The sequence below is a fragment of the Vanessa cardui genome, chromosome 27, assembly GCF_905220365.1.
Source record: "Vanessa cardui chromosome 27, ilVanCard2.1, whole genome shotgun sequence".
NCBI classification, from domain to species: Eukaryota; Metazoa; Arthropoda; class Insecta; order Lepidoptera; family Nymphalidae; genus Vanessa; species Vanessa cardui.
Window position 1 is genome coordinate 876,656 of NC_061149.1, and position 19,234 is coordinate 895,889.

General features: G+C 35.0%; 2 protein-coding genes across 2 annotated transcripts in view; one reads left to right on the plus strand and one right to left on the minus strand.

Moving 5' to 3' along the window:
• LOC124541103 overlaps nt 1–5,602 on the plus strand; it is an 89,842-nt gene extending 84,240 nt beyond the window's left edge. The window contains exons 15-20 of the mRNA XM_047118931.1: nt 215–320; nt 615–683; nt 1,056–1,144; nt 3,137–3,219; nt 4,524–4,636; nt 5,394–5,602. Of these exons, the coding sequence (XP_046974887.1) occupies nt 215–320; nt 615–683; nt 1,056–1,144; nt 3,137–3,219; nt 4,524–4,636; nt 5,394–5,513 (580 nt within the window). The 3' untranslated portion in view covers nt 5,514–5,602. The remainder of the gene's footprint in view (nt 1–214; nt 321–614; nt 684–1,055; nt 1,145–3,136; nt 3,220–4,523; nt 4,637–5,393) is intronic.
• Nucleotides 5,603–11,410: 5,808 nt separating this feature from the next.
• LOC124540925 lies at nt 11,411–18,421 on the minus strand. The gene is made up of 9 exons (XM_047118701.1): nt 18,382–18,421; nt 17,802–17,966; nt 16,775–16,944; nt 15,343–15,472; nt 15,020–15,161; nt 14,468–14,559; nt 13,927–14,068; nt 13,001–13,197; nt 11,411–12,181 (listed from the first exon to the last, which is right to left on the minus strand). The coding sequence occupies exons 1-9, from the start codon at nt 18,419–18,421 to the stop codon at nt 12,060–12,062; spliced, it is 1,200 nt and encodes a 399-aa protein (XP_046974657.1). The 3' UTR covers nt 11,411–12,059.
• Nucleotides 18,422–19,234: the final 813 nt, after the last annotated feature.

Here is a 19,234-nt window from a genome sequence, read left to right on the forward strand (position 1 = left end):
GCGATCTTTGGGGAGAACTATATCCAGCATGATGATATAGATACGTATATAAAATTAACGTTTACTTACCACCGTATCAATTGGCCTCACCATTTCAATTTGGCCTCAAAACTTTTAATGATCATAACAAATCAAAGTGTTCCATTTTATGGACTAATGTGACATTACAGGTACAAAACATCTGATATTCTTTAATTTGTAATATTTCCCTCAGCCGCAAGTGGTCTCGCGATCAGATGGCCGGTGTTGGGTCCCCAGTGTTCAACTACATGGCAGCGAATACGGTGAAGACTCCTCCAGTGGGCCAACCACCATACCAGGTGAGTTACACTACACTAGACTAGGTGAAATAGAAATAGAAAAAAAAAATCCAGATTTGTCCGAATGTTTATGCCATTATATGGCTTTGGCATGGGTACGTTTAGCATATTATTCAAAACAAAACTTCATGTTCTAGTATACAACAATACTAAGTATTGGTGATTGGAGATAGAATATATGATGAGCTTGTCGTATATATACCAAGGAAGAGTAACGAGGCACTAAAACTACTGTATCCAAGAGTTTTATTATGATTATTAATAGTCATATAAGCAATTGTTTGTTAATTACAGGTAACGTTGGAAGAAAGAATGCGATGGGCGCAGATAGCTGAGGCCATGACGCAAGCGAGCCACTATGCGGTGAGAAAATTGCCAATTTTTTTCGGGGCCTTTGTATTATTTTATAATAATCAGGCCCCGAAATAGATGAGTATAATATATACAAATGAATGTTAAATTTCCTACTGGTTGTCTCGATTTAAATTGTTGATCATATATCTATTCGTAAGTTACTACCGACAGTGGGAAAGAAAATACTTGAAGTGCCAATCAATATTACTTTCCCTTAAAACCTTAACCTTAACCATCGTCATAGCCCACCAGTAGGAAAAATATACGATATTATAATTATATATTTGTTATTGCTGTTAAATAAAATAATTAATATCATATCAAAGACAATTCTTACTTTAATAACTATGAATGGTAACACTTTAAATTATGTCATTTCAGCAAGCTGACCACACACAAACAATGGCTACTCGTCCGTCCTCAGCCATGTTTGGGGGGTACCCACCACTACCCCCCGTGCCTCTACCTAGGTAAGTTGGAAATCATAATCAGTTAAATATTTTCAGACATTTTTAGCTTTTAGATGCGGGTAGAGCGCATAGAGTCAAACTCAAAGTCAAAAATCTCAAATTCAAAATGGAACGTTTTCTAGGATCCTGTTGTAAAAACGTATAAATTGCCCCAAAAAAGAGTCACTAACTCTGTGTAATCGGGTACTAGGTAACAAGTTTATTCTTGTTCCCAGTATTAATGGAATGTACGTCACAAATTTTGGGAAAATCATTTATGTTTTTGCGTACATACATAACATTATCGAAAACAATCATTATTTTAATTTCTTTAAATTTACGTCTTAACGAATCTTTTGGGCCCAGGTTATACTATATTACTTATACTGTGGAAAAAGCTAAAATACAAGGCGAGCCGTATCCACATCAGTCAATATAAATGTATTTACAAATTAACATAAAATGTTACGTTGACGATTGGTATACAAATATAACGTTGATTAAATAAAAATATTAACAAAAAGAAAAACCGACTTCAAACAAAACACTATTTTAAAACAAATGAATATGCACTAAAAAGTAATAAAAATAATTGCGTATTCAACATATTTTTTAGAGTCCTCCTAAGTAAAATGAAATGAAAAATATTAGACTACTTAAAAGTCGATTAACGATTATATAACGTGGTTATAATTATTGCTATATTTGGAGTCGGTGTCAGCCAAGAAAACCCTACAGTATTTCTATCAAAAAACACCCCACGGGAAGCACTACGTTTCAAACAAAAATTTTTTTATCAAAATCGGTCCACCCAGAGAAAAGTTATGAGGTAACAAACATAAAAAAAATACAGACGAATTGATAACCTCCTTTTTGAAGTCGGTTGAAAAGTAGCCTATGTCCCTTCTCAGGACAATTTGTGTTTCCTTATCCCAAATTTCATTTCAAGTGGACCAGTAGTTTTGGCGCGAAAGCGAGAAAGACAAATAGAGTTACTTTCGCATTTATAATATTAGTTTGGATTGATTGCTGGCAATGAAGGCAGCTAATCTTTGATTTGTTTATATTGTTAAACTCAAGAGTTTGGTTGTACACACTTATTTGAAGACCTTTTTGATACCGTTTGTAAAAGGCATTCGTGATCTTATGGGGTTTGTTGTTTTCTCCAGCTAATCTCAAGACCCACTTATTTGCCTTGAAGTAATCTCTTTGCATTAGATAGCCTGTTTGTTGAGAAAAGTAATGGATATATATAGATACTGTATTATGATGTCGCTGCGGTTCTCAGGTTTTCAACAGGTTTTAATGTACACCACAAATAACAATAAAGAGAGCTTAAGATTATATATATACTGATACCAAAAAATAAACTAAATTAGTAAAAAAAGTATGATAATTTTAAGGTTCGTCACCTTAAGATCTATTTTCGTGTGCTCAGTGTGAGCGATAATCTGCTTTACCGATCGAGAATGACATATTGCGTCGCAATTATTTGTTGTTTAGATTCAAAAGGCACTAAGAGCTTAAGACTTGATAAAGGAATTAATTTGAAAACTGACGAAGGTTTTCTTACTCTAACTGTTCAATATGACTGATTGGCCATCTCTTCAAGAAAACCAATGATGTTCTAGTATACAGATATGTCATTAACGCGCAAAAAGTGAAGACTAGAAAACGTCCTAATTGGGACGTTTGCCTTAGTCGTTTTCATCATAATTATGCCAGTAATACGTTATAATACATCATAATTATGTAGTAATACGTTTTGCATAATTAAAACATCTAGTTATCCCTTTTTAATTATTGTTTTTATCAAGCTATCTTTTTACTTGTAACGAAATGTGAAATAAACGGTCTCAGGCGCGGCACAGTTTCTGTTGTTTAGTATGGATATAACATATCTGTTTATTAGAATATCATTGTAAAAAACCCAATATTTTGTGTTCCATTACCTCAGAATCAGTTAAGGATATAGTGAAGAGCAAGTGTTCTGACGGTCTCGGCTGTTTTCAGAATGGGCCTGCATGGCGGTCATCTGACGGGCACGCTCAACACTGTGACGTCACGCGCCAACGCCGCGCACCACCCACTCTACGGTAACACTATGCTTCTCAATATACAGGGTTATTGGTAACTCGACGTATATCCGTTAGGAGGTGATAGGGGTAACTATTTGCAATTATTTTAACCCCCATATCCAAAAGTCACCCATTTCTGAGTTATCACGTTTTTTAGCTTTTTTCAAAATTTGTCTAAAATGCAACTAAAAATTTATTTAAAAAAAAGTATCAATTAAAATCTATTTTTTTCTTTTGTATCATAAAAACGATTAAACACTGGTTATTTGTCAATATTTAAACAATAATTATCGGTCCAAATTTAAAAATGCCAAACGAGTTACCAATAACCCTGTATGTCAGTTTGACTTGGAATCATCAATGTTTGAAATCCTCTGTTTAATATAACTTTGCCTCTCAATATATGTCTGCTTCAATCATTGTTAAAAACGGGGCTTGGAATCATAAGTAAGATCCTCTATTTAATTCAAATTATTGATTTTTGATAACGTTTGGAATTTGACAAATGCTTGGAAGAAGCTACTTGGTGATAGATCCTTGTGCCAGACTGTCTGGGTAGTTACCAACTCATGAGATATTTTTTCGCCAATCAGAGATGAGGGAACTAAGATGTTATGTCCCTTGTGCCTGCAGTTACACTGGCTCACACACCCTTCAGACCGGAACACAACAATACTGAGTACTGTTATTTGGCGGTAGAATATCTGATGAGTGGGTGGTACCTACCCAGACGGGCTTGCACAAAGCCCTACCACCAAGTAATCATTAAATAATAACATATTAAACTACTTCATCAGTTCAATATGTTAGTGTACATAGTCGAATCACTACTTCCTAATAACTTTCCTTTCTTGGAAACGCTACTTAGTTAAGGTATGATATCGTATCATACCAACCTTCTGCTCTTATCCCATTTTTTCTTGGGGTCGGTAGTTGTCTTCTTCCCTACCTCTCTGTCAGACGTCATCTTACAAGTAACATTAAATCCATATCCTCTTTCACACAATCCATCCATCGTTTATTTGATCGTCCCCTCTATATCCATCCACATCCATGCTCAAGAACTTCCTCACAACATGGTCCTCCTCATAATAAGCCCATAACATGATAGCCTATAACTTCTCGGCTATCGTTGCCACTTTCAAACTTCCTCTTATGTACTCATTCCTCACTCTATCCATTCTCATAACATGCAATTGTCTATACATATATAGCAATGTCTTCCTCTTATGTAATCATTCCTTACTCTATCCATTCCCATCTCCTACCCATGCAATTGTCTTTTCATATATATGTCTAGCAATATATGTCTTCTCTAACAGGTTACACTAACCACATGGCCACTGACTCGACCAGCTCGGAGGCGTCCAGTCACGTGCAGGACCGCGCCGACCTGCTGGTGCCGAGACCCAAGTCCCGGGCGAGGAGTATGCACGTAAGTTTGTTACAGAAACCTAGGAAACACCGAAAAACTCACTTTAATTATTTGTATGTAGATTTCAAACTAATAATAGTATGTTATCTTGAACTCAAAGGAATCATTAATTTTCGAGTCAAATTTGCTTCGTGCTGTATGTTATGTATGTTAACAGCCTGTAAATTTACCACTGCTGGGCTGAAGTCTGAGTCGAGATGGCCCAGTGGTTAGAACGCGTGCATCTTAACCGATGATTGCGGGTTCAAATCCAGGCAAGCACCGTTGATTCATGTGCTTAATTTTTGTTTATAATTCATCTCGTGCTCAGCGGTGAAGGAAAACATCATGAGGAAACCTGCATGTGACAAATTTCATAGAAATTCTGCCACATGTGTATTCCACCAACCCGCATTGGAACAAAGTGGTGGAATAAGTTCCAAAACCTTCTCCTCAAAAGGAGAGGAGGCCTTTAACCCAGCAGTGGGAATTTACAGGCTGTTGTTGTTGTTGTTGGGCTGAAGTCTCCTCTCCCTTTGAGAAGAGAAGCATGAGATTTGGAACATATGTGCCAGGATTTCTATGTAATAAGACACATGCAGGTTTCCTCACGATGTTTTCCTTCACCGAGCACGAGATGAATTACAAATAAATTAAGCACATGAATATTCAGCGGTGCTTGCCTGGATTTGAACCCGCGATCATCGGTTAAGATGCTTGCGTTCTAACCACTTGGTTTTTTTTCCAGTAAAACTAATAAATCAAAAATAATTTCCAGAATCAAACCGGTATTTACTACGACGTCGAATATGAAAACGCTGAACCGATATACGGAACCAAAGGCATACCGCTCTCCACATACACAGTGAGCCGGGGCCCCCCCTACTACAGGTCATAACATATAATATATGTTATAACATATAAATCAACGGACAACGAATTTATAAATCAACATACACTATATAAAAAGATATAACTTTCGTTAGTTATTTGAATGTAAAAATTAATTAAGTTTTATGTTATATAAAAAAGTAGTATAATATTATTTTATTAGATATTTAAGATAGTATTATATACTATGTATTGTTTATATAATAAGACTGTTTCTATACTTATTTTAAACGAGAGATCGATTCGATTGTATATTATATAGTATGTTATACAAAAAAGAAGTTTAAATAAACAATAGTATAACATATCATCTTAGACATAGACATAACATCTTAGTTCCCAATGTTGGTGGCGCATTGACGATGTAAGGAATAGTTAATATTTCTTCCAGCGTCATTGTCTATGGGTGATGGTGACCACTTACCATCAGGTGGCCCATATGCTCGTCCGCCAACCTATACCATAAAAAAAGTATAGCTCTTAACCAAAATCAAAATAAATTTTATTCAAGTAGGCTTTTACAAGCACTTTTGAATCGTCATTTAACAATTAAGTGAAGCTACCGGTTCGGAAAGTAGATTCTACCGAGAAGAACCGGCAAAAAACACAGTAGTTACTCTTTTTCAACCTTTAAAAAATACAGTCATGTTAGTTAAATACAATTATATATGTATGCAATATATCCTGGAAATCAAAAAGTATTAACTCCACGCTAATTTATTATCTACATAATCTTGTACTGAATAATATGCTTTCTTTAATACATGCAGACATACAGTCTTAGTTCCCATGTGATATGTTAGCGATAGTTATATTTCCCATGTCTATGGGAGACCCATCCTATATAATATACAAATGAATTGATATTTGGAGTTGCTATATATTATAGCGAGTTAAAAAACATCGATACATCTCTTTCCCTCATCATTATATAGAAAGAGACAGCTATATTATAACTGTACTTTAAATCTATTGCGTCCAATATTTTCTAACCTTTGATAAGTATTAAAAGTATTTTTCTATGAGATTTAATTTGTATATTTTTGTAATATTTATTGAATTTTAAACAACGAATGCGTCTCCTATACAAGATCCATCGAATTATTATAAATTTAAACAATGTATTAAGTAAACGAGTATTTTTATATATTTATCTGTAGTCTGTTTCAATCACGAGAGGATAAAGGACCAATAGCAACATTTGACCTTGAAATCACGCGATCTCATTGGTCGAAAGCTTGAATAATCTATGAAATTCAATTTGGTGGTCAAAACTATCATAGTTACTTTGGAAGTATAATTAAAGTAAATATAAAGTACTTAAACTAACTATGTACAGTACATATAGCTATTAATTATTAATAAGAGAAATCAAATCGTTGCGATTTATCGAATAGGCTATTCGACAAATTATTGTAATCAGTGTAGATTATGAGTTTAAAAATGGTTATTTACTAATGAAACTTGAAAATAACAATTAATTTATTCAAAAACCAATAAATAAAATTGCATTTTCTCAAACGATTGTCACGTCACACAAAACGCTCCTGATTGGCCGGGCTTATGATGAAGTCACTTTCTTGTAAACCTTGCTTTTCTACTATATGTACCACAGATTAAAATACAGCAAAGTGACGTTACCGACACCATCGCAGCGCCATATTGTCCAAGTAGCGTTTTCGCGCGTTATTTAAATATGGAATTTTTTATATGATATTTTTCGGCAAATATGTACTAGGATTAAAAAAACAACTTTAACTGGGTTCCTTAACCTCTACTAAATAATATAAAATGGATTTTAAACCATTCAAATAGCCTATTGAAGTAACCTACAAGTAACGCCATCTCTTGGCATGAAATAGAACTACATAGTGTATTGGAAGTATTCCATCCTTGATTGGAATTAGCTACAGATAATTATTTAGCCTTAATCTTAGGATCGATTAATATGTTTTGAATGTGCTTTGTGTGATTTATTTATCGTGAAATTATAAATGACATCGAGACTGCCACCCAAATGGGTGGGACAGCTATTATATAAAGAAAATTTATACGAACTTTTTAAAAGTCAATTATATAATGTAAATACGGATTTTTATATGTTATTTTTATTCGTGTAGTAGTTATATTATTGTATATATAGTAAACATATGGCTATGTATACAGGTGTAAAGATAGTTTTATGTTTTATATAATTAACTCAATTTAATTACTGTTTTGACAATGTATCAGTTTTTATTACATCACATTTAGAATCACAGTAATGAATATATCTATATACAAACATCTATATCAACATTTATATATGTATATAAGTGTAATATCTGACTTATAATGAGATCTGCGAATCTGTAGATGTGAATGATATTTTTCATAGTTTTTCACCTTTCACTGAGAAAGAATTTTAACGTAGAATTGGGGGGGGGGAGGGGTTGAAGTGGAAGGCGTAATTATGTATGAATTACATGCAAAGTCGGAATAGACAGTTAGTTGTTCTATAAGAATTTCAATAACCATTGAAAATTGTTAAATATCAGGGAGTTATATACAATAAATAATTGGCCCAAAACTAAAAGGACTAATATCAATCACCGTTACTTTTGATATCAAAACAGACAGAATAAACATATGCCTTTTCTGTTATATTGTCCGTATGAGTAACTTTAAACTTACTACTTATAGTACGACACAAGTTAGATGTATTATAGGCAAAATTCGTAAAACCGATCACATCCGAATTAAGTACGCTATCCCAAATTATCAACATTCATTTCTCATGCGAATATGATCTTTACACAAACGTAATAACTTGTAATATCATATGACCTTATATATTCGTCAATTCACACGCACTCACTTTCTCGGTTTGAACTGACGCGAGAATCTATAGCGACGAATAGCGTCGGATGGCGCGATAGGGAGCTGTTTCTATTGGTTGTGTAAATCGGTAGTAATCGGTTTTATTGAATTTGCCGATGACACATCTAAGATGTGTGGTACGATACTTTGATACTTTTTAAAATGTTGTAAATGGCAAAATGTACTTCGGTCCTTTAGCAATAGAGGCGTATTGTTTAATATTATCTGTATATATTTGAAAGTTTTCTTTAAGCTTTATCAATAACTGATTCTGATGGTATGGATTGTCATTTGCTTTAGACGTTTATAGCTTTAAGTTAAGATTAAGCGGTAAAGATAAAATGTCAATGTGAGCTAAATACTTGGCTTTGTGTAACCAGCAAACACTTATTGTTGTGTTTCAGTGACCCAGTGTAACTCCAACGATAAGGGTCATAACATCTTAGTTTCCAAATATAGTGGTGCATTAGTATTTATATATGTAACGGTGATCATGTACCATATGGACTATTGCCAGTGATGGTATAACACCATATCTTCCACTGGTAAACTAATTTTGACCTTGAATTAGTCGAGATATACTTAACCATTCATTATGGTGTATCGAAAATATTATTACAGTTATTTAAAGTAATGTCAAAATATCGAGCCACCAAATAACAAAAGACATGAAAAATAACATGTTTCAAATAACTGTAATATAATAATAAAAATAACCATGTTGATTTAAAAATCTTGAAAATGTGTTATAGGGACTTTGGAAGTGAAATTAAAGTGAACAAATGTATGTATAATACAAATAAAAAAATATACATATATATAATTAAGAATTGTTTGTGCATAATATAGCAAGATGCAATATGGACTATGTAAATCTTTTTTCCTGTCTAATTTGATTGCTCACTGAAAAAAGACAATAATTACTGTACTGACAAACAGTTAAGCGAGTTTTAAGTTAAACGCTAAGTCGTACTAAGATGTCAAATAACTTTAATGCAAATTTTTACTTTTTTATTTAAAAAAAATTATATCACAACACTGTTTTTCTGACGGTCCAAAATCTGGATAAAACTAGTTCATTGACGTCTGAGTACGGCTATCTCTTTCAAACATCAACGAAATGAAAGAGACAGCAGCAGCTATCATTGTTAATATTAATACTTCCATCTGTGTTATTTAATAATATTTTTGTTATAATGAATAATATCATGACGATGATGCATTTAAAATTAATGTTATGTTAATAATAAAATCAACGATTTTTATACAGTCCTAATTTGTTTTATTTCAACCAATGACAATGTTTTATATGTGACACAATTTAAATTTCAACCAATGAAACGGCTGACCCAGCTGATGTCATTTTCAACAGCCAATCAGCTATCGTAGTAATTTTCTTTGATGACGTATTATCTTGATCTTATAGTACGTAATGTTTGTACAGGTGAGTTGATACAATTAAATAAAGATTATACGAGCTAGTTATTTATAATTACAAACTTTAACTGCGACTTTGGCCAAAACCTAAGCATTATTTAAGAAAAGTTAAATCAAAATGAGTTATGTTTTTTAATTAAGAAATGTTTCTCGATATAAACTTACCCCTTTTTACACTTTAAGGGAGTGATTTCCGTGATAAACCTCTCCCTTACATCGGGGCTCAAGCTACGGCCATATCATTACTTGGTGGTAGGGCTTTGTGCAAACCCGTCTGGGTAGGTACCACCCATTCATCAGTTATTCTACCGCCAAACAACAGTACTCATTATTGTTGTGTACCGGTTTGAAGGGTGAGTGTGTCAGTGTAACTACAGGCACAAGGGACATACCATCTTAGTTCCCAAGGTTGGTGGCGCATTGACGATGTAAGGAATAGTTAATATTTCTTACAGCGTCATTGTCTATGGGTGATGGTGATCACTTCCCATCAGGTGGCTCATATGCTCGTCCGCTAACCTATGCCATAAAAAAAATCAAATTTCATTTAAATCGGTTCAGTGATTTAAGCGTAAAGAGGTTACAGATAAATTATAATATTAACAGGGATGTTAGTTTTTATTCTAAAATATTAAAGACTGTTTCATGGCCGAGTTTGAGGTTGCACTCAAAAGTCTAAGTCAAGACTTTCCCAGATTCACAACCAATAATTTTATAAGTTCCATGTAATTTTAATGCAAGCATGAATAAATTCGTTCGGGCTACACAACTGTCAGACTATTAGTGTGTATCCAAACGAGTTTGCTGGAGTTGACGAAGGAATATTTAAAATAATCTGTTTGATAAAGATAGTCCCGAACGAAATTAATGCAAGAACTTCTGAATTTCTGTGTTCTCAACCAACGACATCCAACATGTATCGTCACCAACACGCTTTGGAATAGTGTGGTGGAATTGTCTACTGTACTCAAAGAGAGAGTTTTAAGCCCATTACACAATGAAAAATATAAGATATAAGAGATATGGAATAAGGAATAGCACAGCAACCAAAACACAATAGGCGATAGGCTTTTTTTTATGTGATAGGTGGCAAACGAGCAGGAGGCTCACCTGATGGAAAGTGACTACCACCGCCCATGGACATCTGCAACACCAGAGGGCTTGAAGGTGCGTTGCCGGCCTTTAAGAAAGGAGTACGCTCTTTTCTTGAAGGTTCCCATGTCGTATCGGTTCGGAAAAACCGCCGGCGAAAGCTGGTCTAAGAAATCGCGCTGTTGTGGATTTTCAGACATCAAGGTAGTGCGAGTGAAACTTCGAATTTTGACGAGATGTCCGAAGGTAAAATTCTGAGGCTACCATATTCAACCAATCACAGCGATTGAATACTAGTTCCGTGGTGCTGCCATCGTTGGATTCCGCTATTCCTTATTCCTTACCTCTTATATGTTATTTTTCTCATTGTGTAATGGGCGTTAGACCAGCACAAGGAATTACATAAATAAAGATTACATTTGACAACTAATTTCAAAAACACATTAAAAAAACACGTGTTATTTTTAAATAATTTATTGTTTCATAATAAATTATTATACATTAATAATAAATGCATTTCTGGTCTTATTTTAAATAACAGATAATAGTTATACAATATTCTTACGCCATAGTCACTGCATATTATTAATACCTAATAATTACGCTGCACATAAAATTACCAGTTTCTAGTCAAAAACATTTTTTGATTGAAATGTACACCATATAATATTTGACAGATCATTCAAAAATATTTTATTTATCTGTGCTCAACTGACATTAAAATAACCTACAATGTTACACAAAAAGTCATACCTCAAATTAGTATAAAACAATGTCGCCTTCCATCTATACGCGTAGATCTTTTAAACTACGCAACGGATTTTAATGCGGTTTTCAACAATCAACAAAGTGAATTCATGGAAAAACATTTTCCATGTGTATTATAGTAGAGAAAAGCCGATTATTTGTAGAAATTTCTAAAAGAAAAAGCTAGAAATTTCTATAAAATTAAGAATTTTCTTTTTCATATTTCTTCTTCAATAGTTGTAAATAGTACCTATGTACCCGTGTAAAGCCGGATCGTTTGCTAGTTTTATTTAAAACAACTGACATCTTAATTTTTTCTAATCCGATATCAAATGTAAGAACAATTAATGTTGACAATTTCAGTACAATGACATATAACAGTAATTATTCATAAAGTTCATAACATCGCACTTGTCTATTAATGTTTGACATAACAGTTGTTCAGCACGTTGTAGTTGAACCGGAAACCGGCTTCGTTGACGTCTTGAGTCACTAAGTTGTCACTGTGGAAGTACACGTACAGGGGGCCCGGGGGCGTGGCTGGAATCAACACAAATCATCACAAATCATCACTCATTATATAGGCCAAATATTTGACAACCATTGGGCTACAGATGCAGACACAAATGTCACCCAATTGTCACGTCGTAACGTGCGCGCACCTCCATACATATTCACGGACTCGACAAGAATGACGAAAATGTCACCGTGACAAAAATCACCAGTGCGCGCTAGTTATTAGAGTAAGAACTATCGAGGACTCCGTAAGAATAATCATGATAGTTATACCCTAAGGTTTTCCCGTTCTTCTCAGTGGATTTTAAATAACAGTGATGGTTTATAGTATGTATGTGGTAGGGCTTTGTGCAAGCCTTGGGTAGGTACCACTCGCTCATGACATATTTTGCCACTGTCGGCAGTACTCATAACTGTTTACAGCGCCAATGTCTATGGGGGATGCTGATCGTTTAACATCAGGTAGCCTATTTGACTATTCCCCTACCTACATAAAGTATAGTTTTTACAAACATACATCCAATATAAGTCATACATACATGCCGAGCCGAAATGGCCCAGTGGTTAGAACGCGTGTATCTTAACCGAAGATTGAAACGCAATCATCCAAGCCAAGCACCACTGAATATTCATGCACTTAATTTGCGTGTAAAATTCATCTCGTGCTCGGCGGTAAACATCATGAGAAAAACCTGCATGTGTCTAATTCATCAAAAAATTCTGCCACTTGTGTATTCCACCATTGAAACAGCGTGGTGGAATATGTTCCGAACCTTTCCCTCAAAGAGAGAAGAAGCTTTGGCCCAGCAGAGGAAAATTTACAGACTGTTGTTGTATACATACATGCAATGATCTGGTTCGACGCACTCGATCCACAAAACTTGGATCCTCTCAGACCGTCGGCTGTCTCCGCTTCGGGGATGAATAAGTAATCCTCTGATTGCGCGAAACCCTGGGTGATCGGGTTCATTTGGCAATCCGTGTCCAGATACAAGTTGGAATCGTCGTGGTAAGCCATGTCGAAGCTGGCTGCTGTCAATCTGGAAATGGTTACACGAGATTATACCACAAATAGCATGTTCCACATTAGTTCAAGAGTACTATCAGAAAGTTCTGTGAGGCGTATGATGCAAATGTTTATTAATAACTTAACCTGGCTCTAACTTTCAAAGGGTAAAAATACCTGAGTACTTGGGGTAAAACACATTTTACATTTCAATTTTGCTCCAAACAATTATAAGTTGATTTGGTTTTCTTTCACTTTCATTAAATAATTAATTAATTAAATAATAATTCCCATGTCTGGTGACGAATCTTCCATGCTCCCTTAGCAAAAAAATTACAAAGCCTAATAATGTCAAGAAGAATAAGAAAGTTAAGAACTCATTACACCTAGTTGCTCTTTGATCCAAAGTTCATTACTGGATGTACTTCTCAAAATTTCACCCTTAGAATAATATCATCACCAAATACGAGAGAAGACAACTTCATACAACAATATGTTGAATGTTTCTGCTAAACAAGTCAAATACCTAGCGGGCAAATCATATTAGATATTTAACGATCTAATGAGCAATGTATCGAGTACCGGATGTTACCTAGTCTCATTTATGCTAATATTGTAAATGCGAAAATAACTCTGTCTGCCTGTTTGTCTGTTGCTATCTCATGGCCAAATTACTTAACCGAATTTCTTGAAATTTTATGCAAAGAAAGCTTGACCTTCACGAAGCCTTTTTGTATAGTATTGTATCAATAAATCCACTTACTTGATTCCACATACGTCAGAGTTGCGTTTGAAACAGGTAGCGTACGCCATGTTAGCGATGTACGGACCAGCTCCTCGATTGTAGTTAAACGATTCGAAGAAACCGGAACGGTCGGGGTAGTACTGCAAACAGCCGGGTGGCGCTGGAACATTACCAAACCATCATCATTCAGTTTTTTTTCTCTTGAAGATAAAACGTTTATACAAGTGCAGCATTCTTATGCAGTTTCATGGATCTTTCCTAATTTTAATTGATTACTAAGTACAAATGGATTTTATGGAAATAAACTTTCGACTGTATTTTTACCAGGTATCTTGTGACAAAGATCTCTCTGTACCGAAAGACGAAGATCTGTAGCACAAGAATCTATCAGATAGCAGGCTAATTTATGAATATAATCCAGTGATTTTTATAGAAGCTGGTGATAGCTTTAGGTTGAGAATTATAGGCTGGGTTACAAGCCTATCCAAAATCATCCTCTACTTGGTATATTTTTTATCGAATATCTTTGGAGATTAATGACAGTAGGTATATTAGTTACCGATCATGTATTCATCTCTGTCTGCTGTGCTTGTGAACGGGGTAGCTGGTAGTGATGCCGTTATAGCTTCCAGGATACCATCCCGGTACTTGCTGTTAATCAAAAATAAACGAAATATTATTATCTTCAAACTTCTAGACTATCATGTAAAATGCATCTTTAGTAAAAGCCAAACAATTCAACTGGTATTGAATAGTAAGTAGGTGCTTCTAATGTGGTATCATCGTCCTCGAACACTTCTACAAGAGGTATAAACCGTTCAATTAGCAATGCCTTGTAGTAGACCATGAAACCCTTGGGTGCGAGTAGCCCAAGAACGATCACAGCGGCATGCAATTGGTGTAGCCTATGTCAAGCAGTGGACGAGAATGGGCTGATTGATTGATTGATGAAACCCTTGTACGTGGCATTAGCTTACTTGCTCTTTAAATTGGAAGGTTTATTTGGCACTTCCGTTTACCCCAAGGTTATCATTAACGTTCCTTCAAATATATCTTTGTATTCTATAAAATATTATATTCGTATAGCTGAATGTGATATGTCCAAACTTACCCGAGGGTATTGAAGCATTCGAGCTGTGTGACCTTGATCTTCCAAGTGGCTTGAGGCAGGTTGGGCTGAGAGACGCGATCGGCCAGCTTGAAATTCAGACGAATGGACCGGCTGTTGGTTGAGGCGTTTACTCGTACGTAAACTGGAAAGGAATTAATATTAGATTTTATTGCCTGGTTTCCATTCAAGGCTTTGAGAGCAAATTTTAGATGATGAATGATTAGTTGGGAAGCTGAGACGACCTAAGGATAACCTATATAGTCTCGAGTTATGTAACAGGGAATGGATGATTTTGAAATCGAACTTTTTATTATTATACTCACTGTGTTGACCGCTATTGTCACCACACAGTGATGGTAGGAAATCGGAGTTGGCGTGCAAATTGATGACTTGGAAGATGTCGTTCTTGCAGACGTACCCTGGACGATGGGTTACGTTTTCGACTGGATCCACCTGCAAAATTTATGGTTATAAGTAAGTTACAACAACAACAACAGCCTGTAAATTTCCTCTGCTGGGCTAAAGGCCTCCTCTCTCTTTGAGGAGAAGGTTTGGAACATATTCCACCACGCTGTTCCAATGCGGGTTGGTGGAATACACATGTGGCAGAATTTCTATCAAATTTGTCACATGCAGGTTTCCTCACGATGTTTTCCTTCACCGCTGAGCAGGAGATGAATTATAAAGACAAGGGTTTGAACCCGCAATCATCGGAAGATGCACGCGTTCCACTGGGCCATCTCGACTCGAGGTGGAATATGTTCCAAACCTTCTCCTCAAAGGGAGAAGAGGCCTATAGTAAGTTAGTTAAGGCATATTCACTGATGGACTAAGGAATATTCTCCTATTTAAGAAATTTTATACTTCTTGGTCTACCACGTTGTTTTAATGACATTTATATAATAGTTCGATAACACTAGCTCAAACATTTTTGAAATCGGAACACAACAATTTATACTATATAATATTATAAAAGTGAAAGTAATCTGTCTGTCGCATTTTCACGACCATATCATGATTTTGATGAAATTTGACCTCAAAAAAGGACATACTACGTTGATGATTTTTATTTATGTTATTCTGATTTGAAGATGGTATTACTTTGGCATCGTGGTTGGCTGGTCAAGAAAGCCGACTTAGTTCGGCTGACCAATTGAATTTACTTTATGAGGTGACAGGCGTAAAAAATAAGAAAACCATAAAGCGATTGGTGGTCAGAATCCGGGTTTAACGGGATTATCTTAAAAATTAAGGGTGATTGATTGTACAACTTGGAATTGTGACGATTGAACCAATGATGTAAAAATAAAAAGTCGAACTGAGTTTGGATTTATCAAACTACATTTTTGCCTAACACATGACAATCGAACGGCTAAAACGTTAGCGAAACTGCGGGCGATAACTAATATTAAATATTACTATTTAACAGTAGAATACCTGATGAATAATGATGAATACCCAGTCGATATTTATCAACAAGTAAAAGCAGTCGCTTGGTGAATACAAATTCATGGGATCCATGTAGATTTGATTTAAAAGCAAAACACAAATTAATCTTACGGGGAAATGCTGCTAGCATTCTTGCCACCATTCCACGCGGTCAAGATTTATACAGTAACTAGTTTTAGTTCATATTTGTATATATTTAAGCATTTAATATTGTTAATTCTTATGTTAATAAATAAAAATATTGACGTGATTTAAATCTAACCGATTGGCTCTTTTAGATAAATTCTAGAATATTTTTTCGCTCACCGTGGTGGGCGGTGCCAGATTGAAGGTCTCGAAGTCAATCCTCATTTGACAGACGTTGTTGTTGTTGATCTCAATGTTGTAGGAGCACTCCAGGCCAGACGACTCCCTGTTCAAGGGGGGATTGATGAAGACCGCGACTTTTGTGTTTGTCCGTATGTCACACGCGTTCACTGGAAACAATTATCGATTTACATACAGTAACAGTACAGTAACAGACTGTAAATTTTCCACTGCTGGGCTAAGTCTTCCTCTGCCATTAAGAAGAGGGTTTGGAACATGTTCCACCACGCTGTTCCAATGTTGGAATGCACATGTGGCAAAATTTCGATGAAATTAGACACATGTAAGGTATCCTTACGATGTTTTCCTTCACCGCCGAGCACGAGATGAATTATAAACACAAATTAAGCACATATATATATAGTGGTGCTTGCCTGGGTTTGAACCCGAAATCATTGGTTAAGATGCACGCGTTCTAACCACTGGGCTGTCCAGCTCACTCACTCATAAAGTTATATAAAAGTGGGTAATAATTTAATGTACAAATGATTAAATTATTATAGATATTGAGCCTATTTAGTTATACTTTGATATTACTATTGATATTATTGGTAAAGAAAGGCATATTATTCAGTACAAGATTATGCAGACGATAAAAAAAGCGTGGAATTAATACTTGTAGACTTCCAGGATATATTACATACATATATAATTGTATTGAACTAACATGACTGTATTTTTAAACGTTAAAAAAGAGTAACTACTGAGTTACTTGCCGGTTCTTCTCCGTTGAATCTACTTTCCGAACCGGTGGTAGCTTCGCTTAATACAGTCAAAAGACTGATTCAAAAGTGCTTGTAAAAGCATGCTTCAATAAAAGTAACTTTTTTTTATTTTGACTATATATGGTATGGAGGGTAGAGGAGAACTAGTGCATATCCGGTTTGAACCAGTAATTTCCGGTTCAGATTGCTTACTAAGCCATATTATTATAATAAAAAGTACTTTATTTAAGAGGGAAACTCACATGAGCAACAAGTAGCGAATACCCCACAGAATCCAATGGCCTTTCCCCCCTGGGTGTTGCACTGGTTCCTGGATAAGCAGACGCCTCCAGTAGACCTGTCGCCGCCGAGACACGGTTCGCCGTTGCCGGTTGTAAAGATGCTGCCCGGACCGGACTGACGGGGCGCTGAAAACACACACAATTAAATCCTCATTCGTATTTTGCCTTATATGTCTTATGGATGATGTAATGAAAGGCAATTCAGTATAGATATATGTATTGTAATATAATTTACAATATTTAATTATTACGACGATATTACAGTGCGATGTTAGGATGGCGACTCCGCGACAGAACATATAATAATGTATATATCACTGGTGACAGGAGGGCTGGTTCGTTTTTTGCCCAGAGGATCGGAATTGCGATTCAACGGGGAAATGCTGCTAGCATTCTTGCCGCCATTGCACGCGGTCAAGATTTATACAGTAACTAGTTTTAGTTCATATTTGTATATATATTTAAGCATTTAATGTTGTTAATTCTTATGTTAATAAATTAATGGTTAGTTAAAGTATTTAATAAAAATGTATTAATTGACAATGTAGCATATCGAATATCGACTTGTTTCTAGGTGCCATTATGGACAGTGATTTTTGCTTACAATAAAAGATAATACGTAGGCACAGTATTGTAGTCATTTCTGTGTGAGTGATATAGTTGCATATATAAGTTTTGACAGTCTTAGGAAACTATTTAATGGGTCCAAGTGAGAGCATGAGTTAAATTAAAAAAAAAATCATAATTAATTTTTAATTTACATAATGAGTTTTACAACGTCAAATGTACTTGATGTTTTTTTTAGTAACTTACTGGGAAAACTACTAAGCCAATATATATGTATGTATATATATAACTTCGTATAAGTAAGATGCAGCGCGTTTCGTAAAAGGTTTTAGTATAGATATATCAAATGATATTAGGATATACTATGTTATTTGAGAAACATAAGTACTTACATAATTTCTTTCTTGATAAAAAAAATATAGCAAGTAATATCCTTAATCAATTCATAAAATAAAATCATAATAGATAACATAAGTGTTAACCTAACTGTTTATAATTCAGAAATTAAATTATACAAGTTTAATATAAAACAATGGTTTATATCGAAGTAATATGAGCACTAGCGACATCTATCATGCAATAGCGGTATTAACGTACTTCTAAAGAATTCCGTGGCGGCGCTGATCTCCGCTATCACAAAAAGCAACAGTATCCCTCCGTGTTTTATGAACGCCATCTTTTATGTTTATCTGAAACAAAAATATATATAATTATATATTATGTATCACTAGTTGTCGCCCGCGGTTTCGCTCATATTTTATGGGGTTGGTTGTCAAACGTTATGCAAAAAACATAGCCTAGCCTTACAAGAAGTTCAAGTTTGCTTC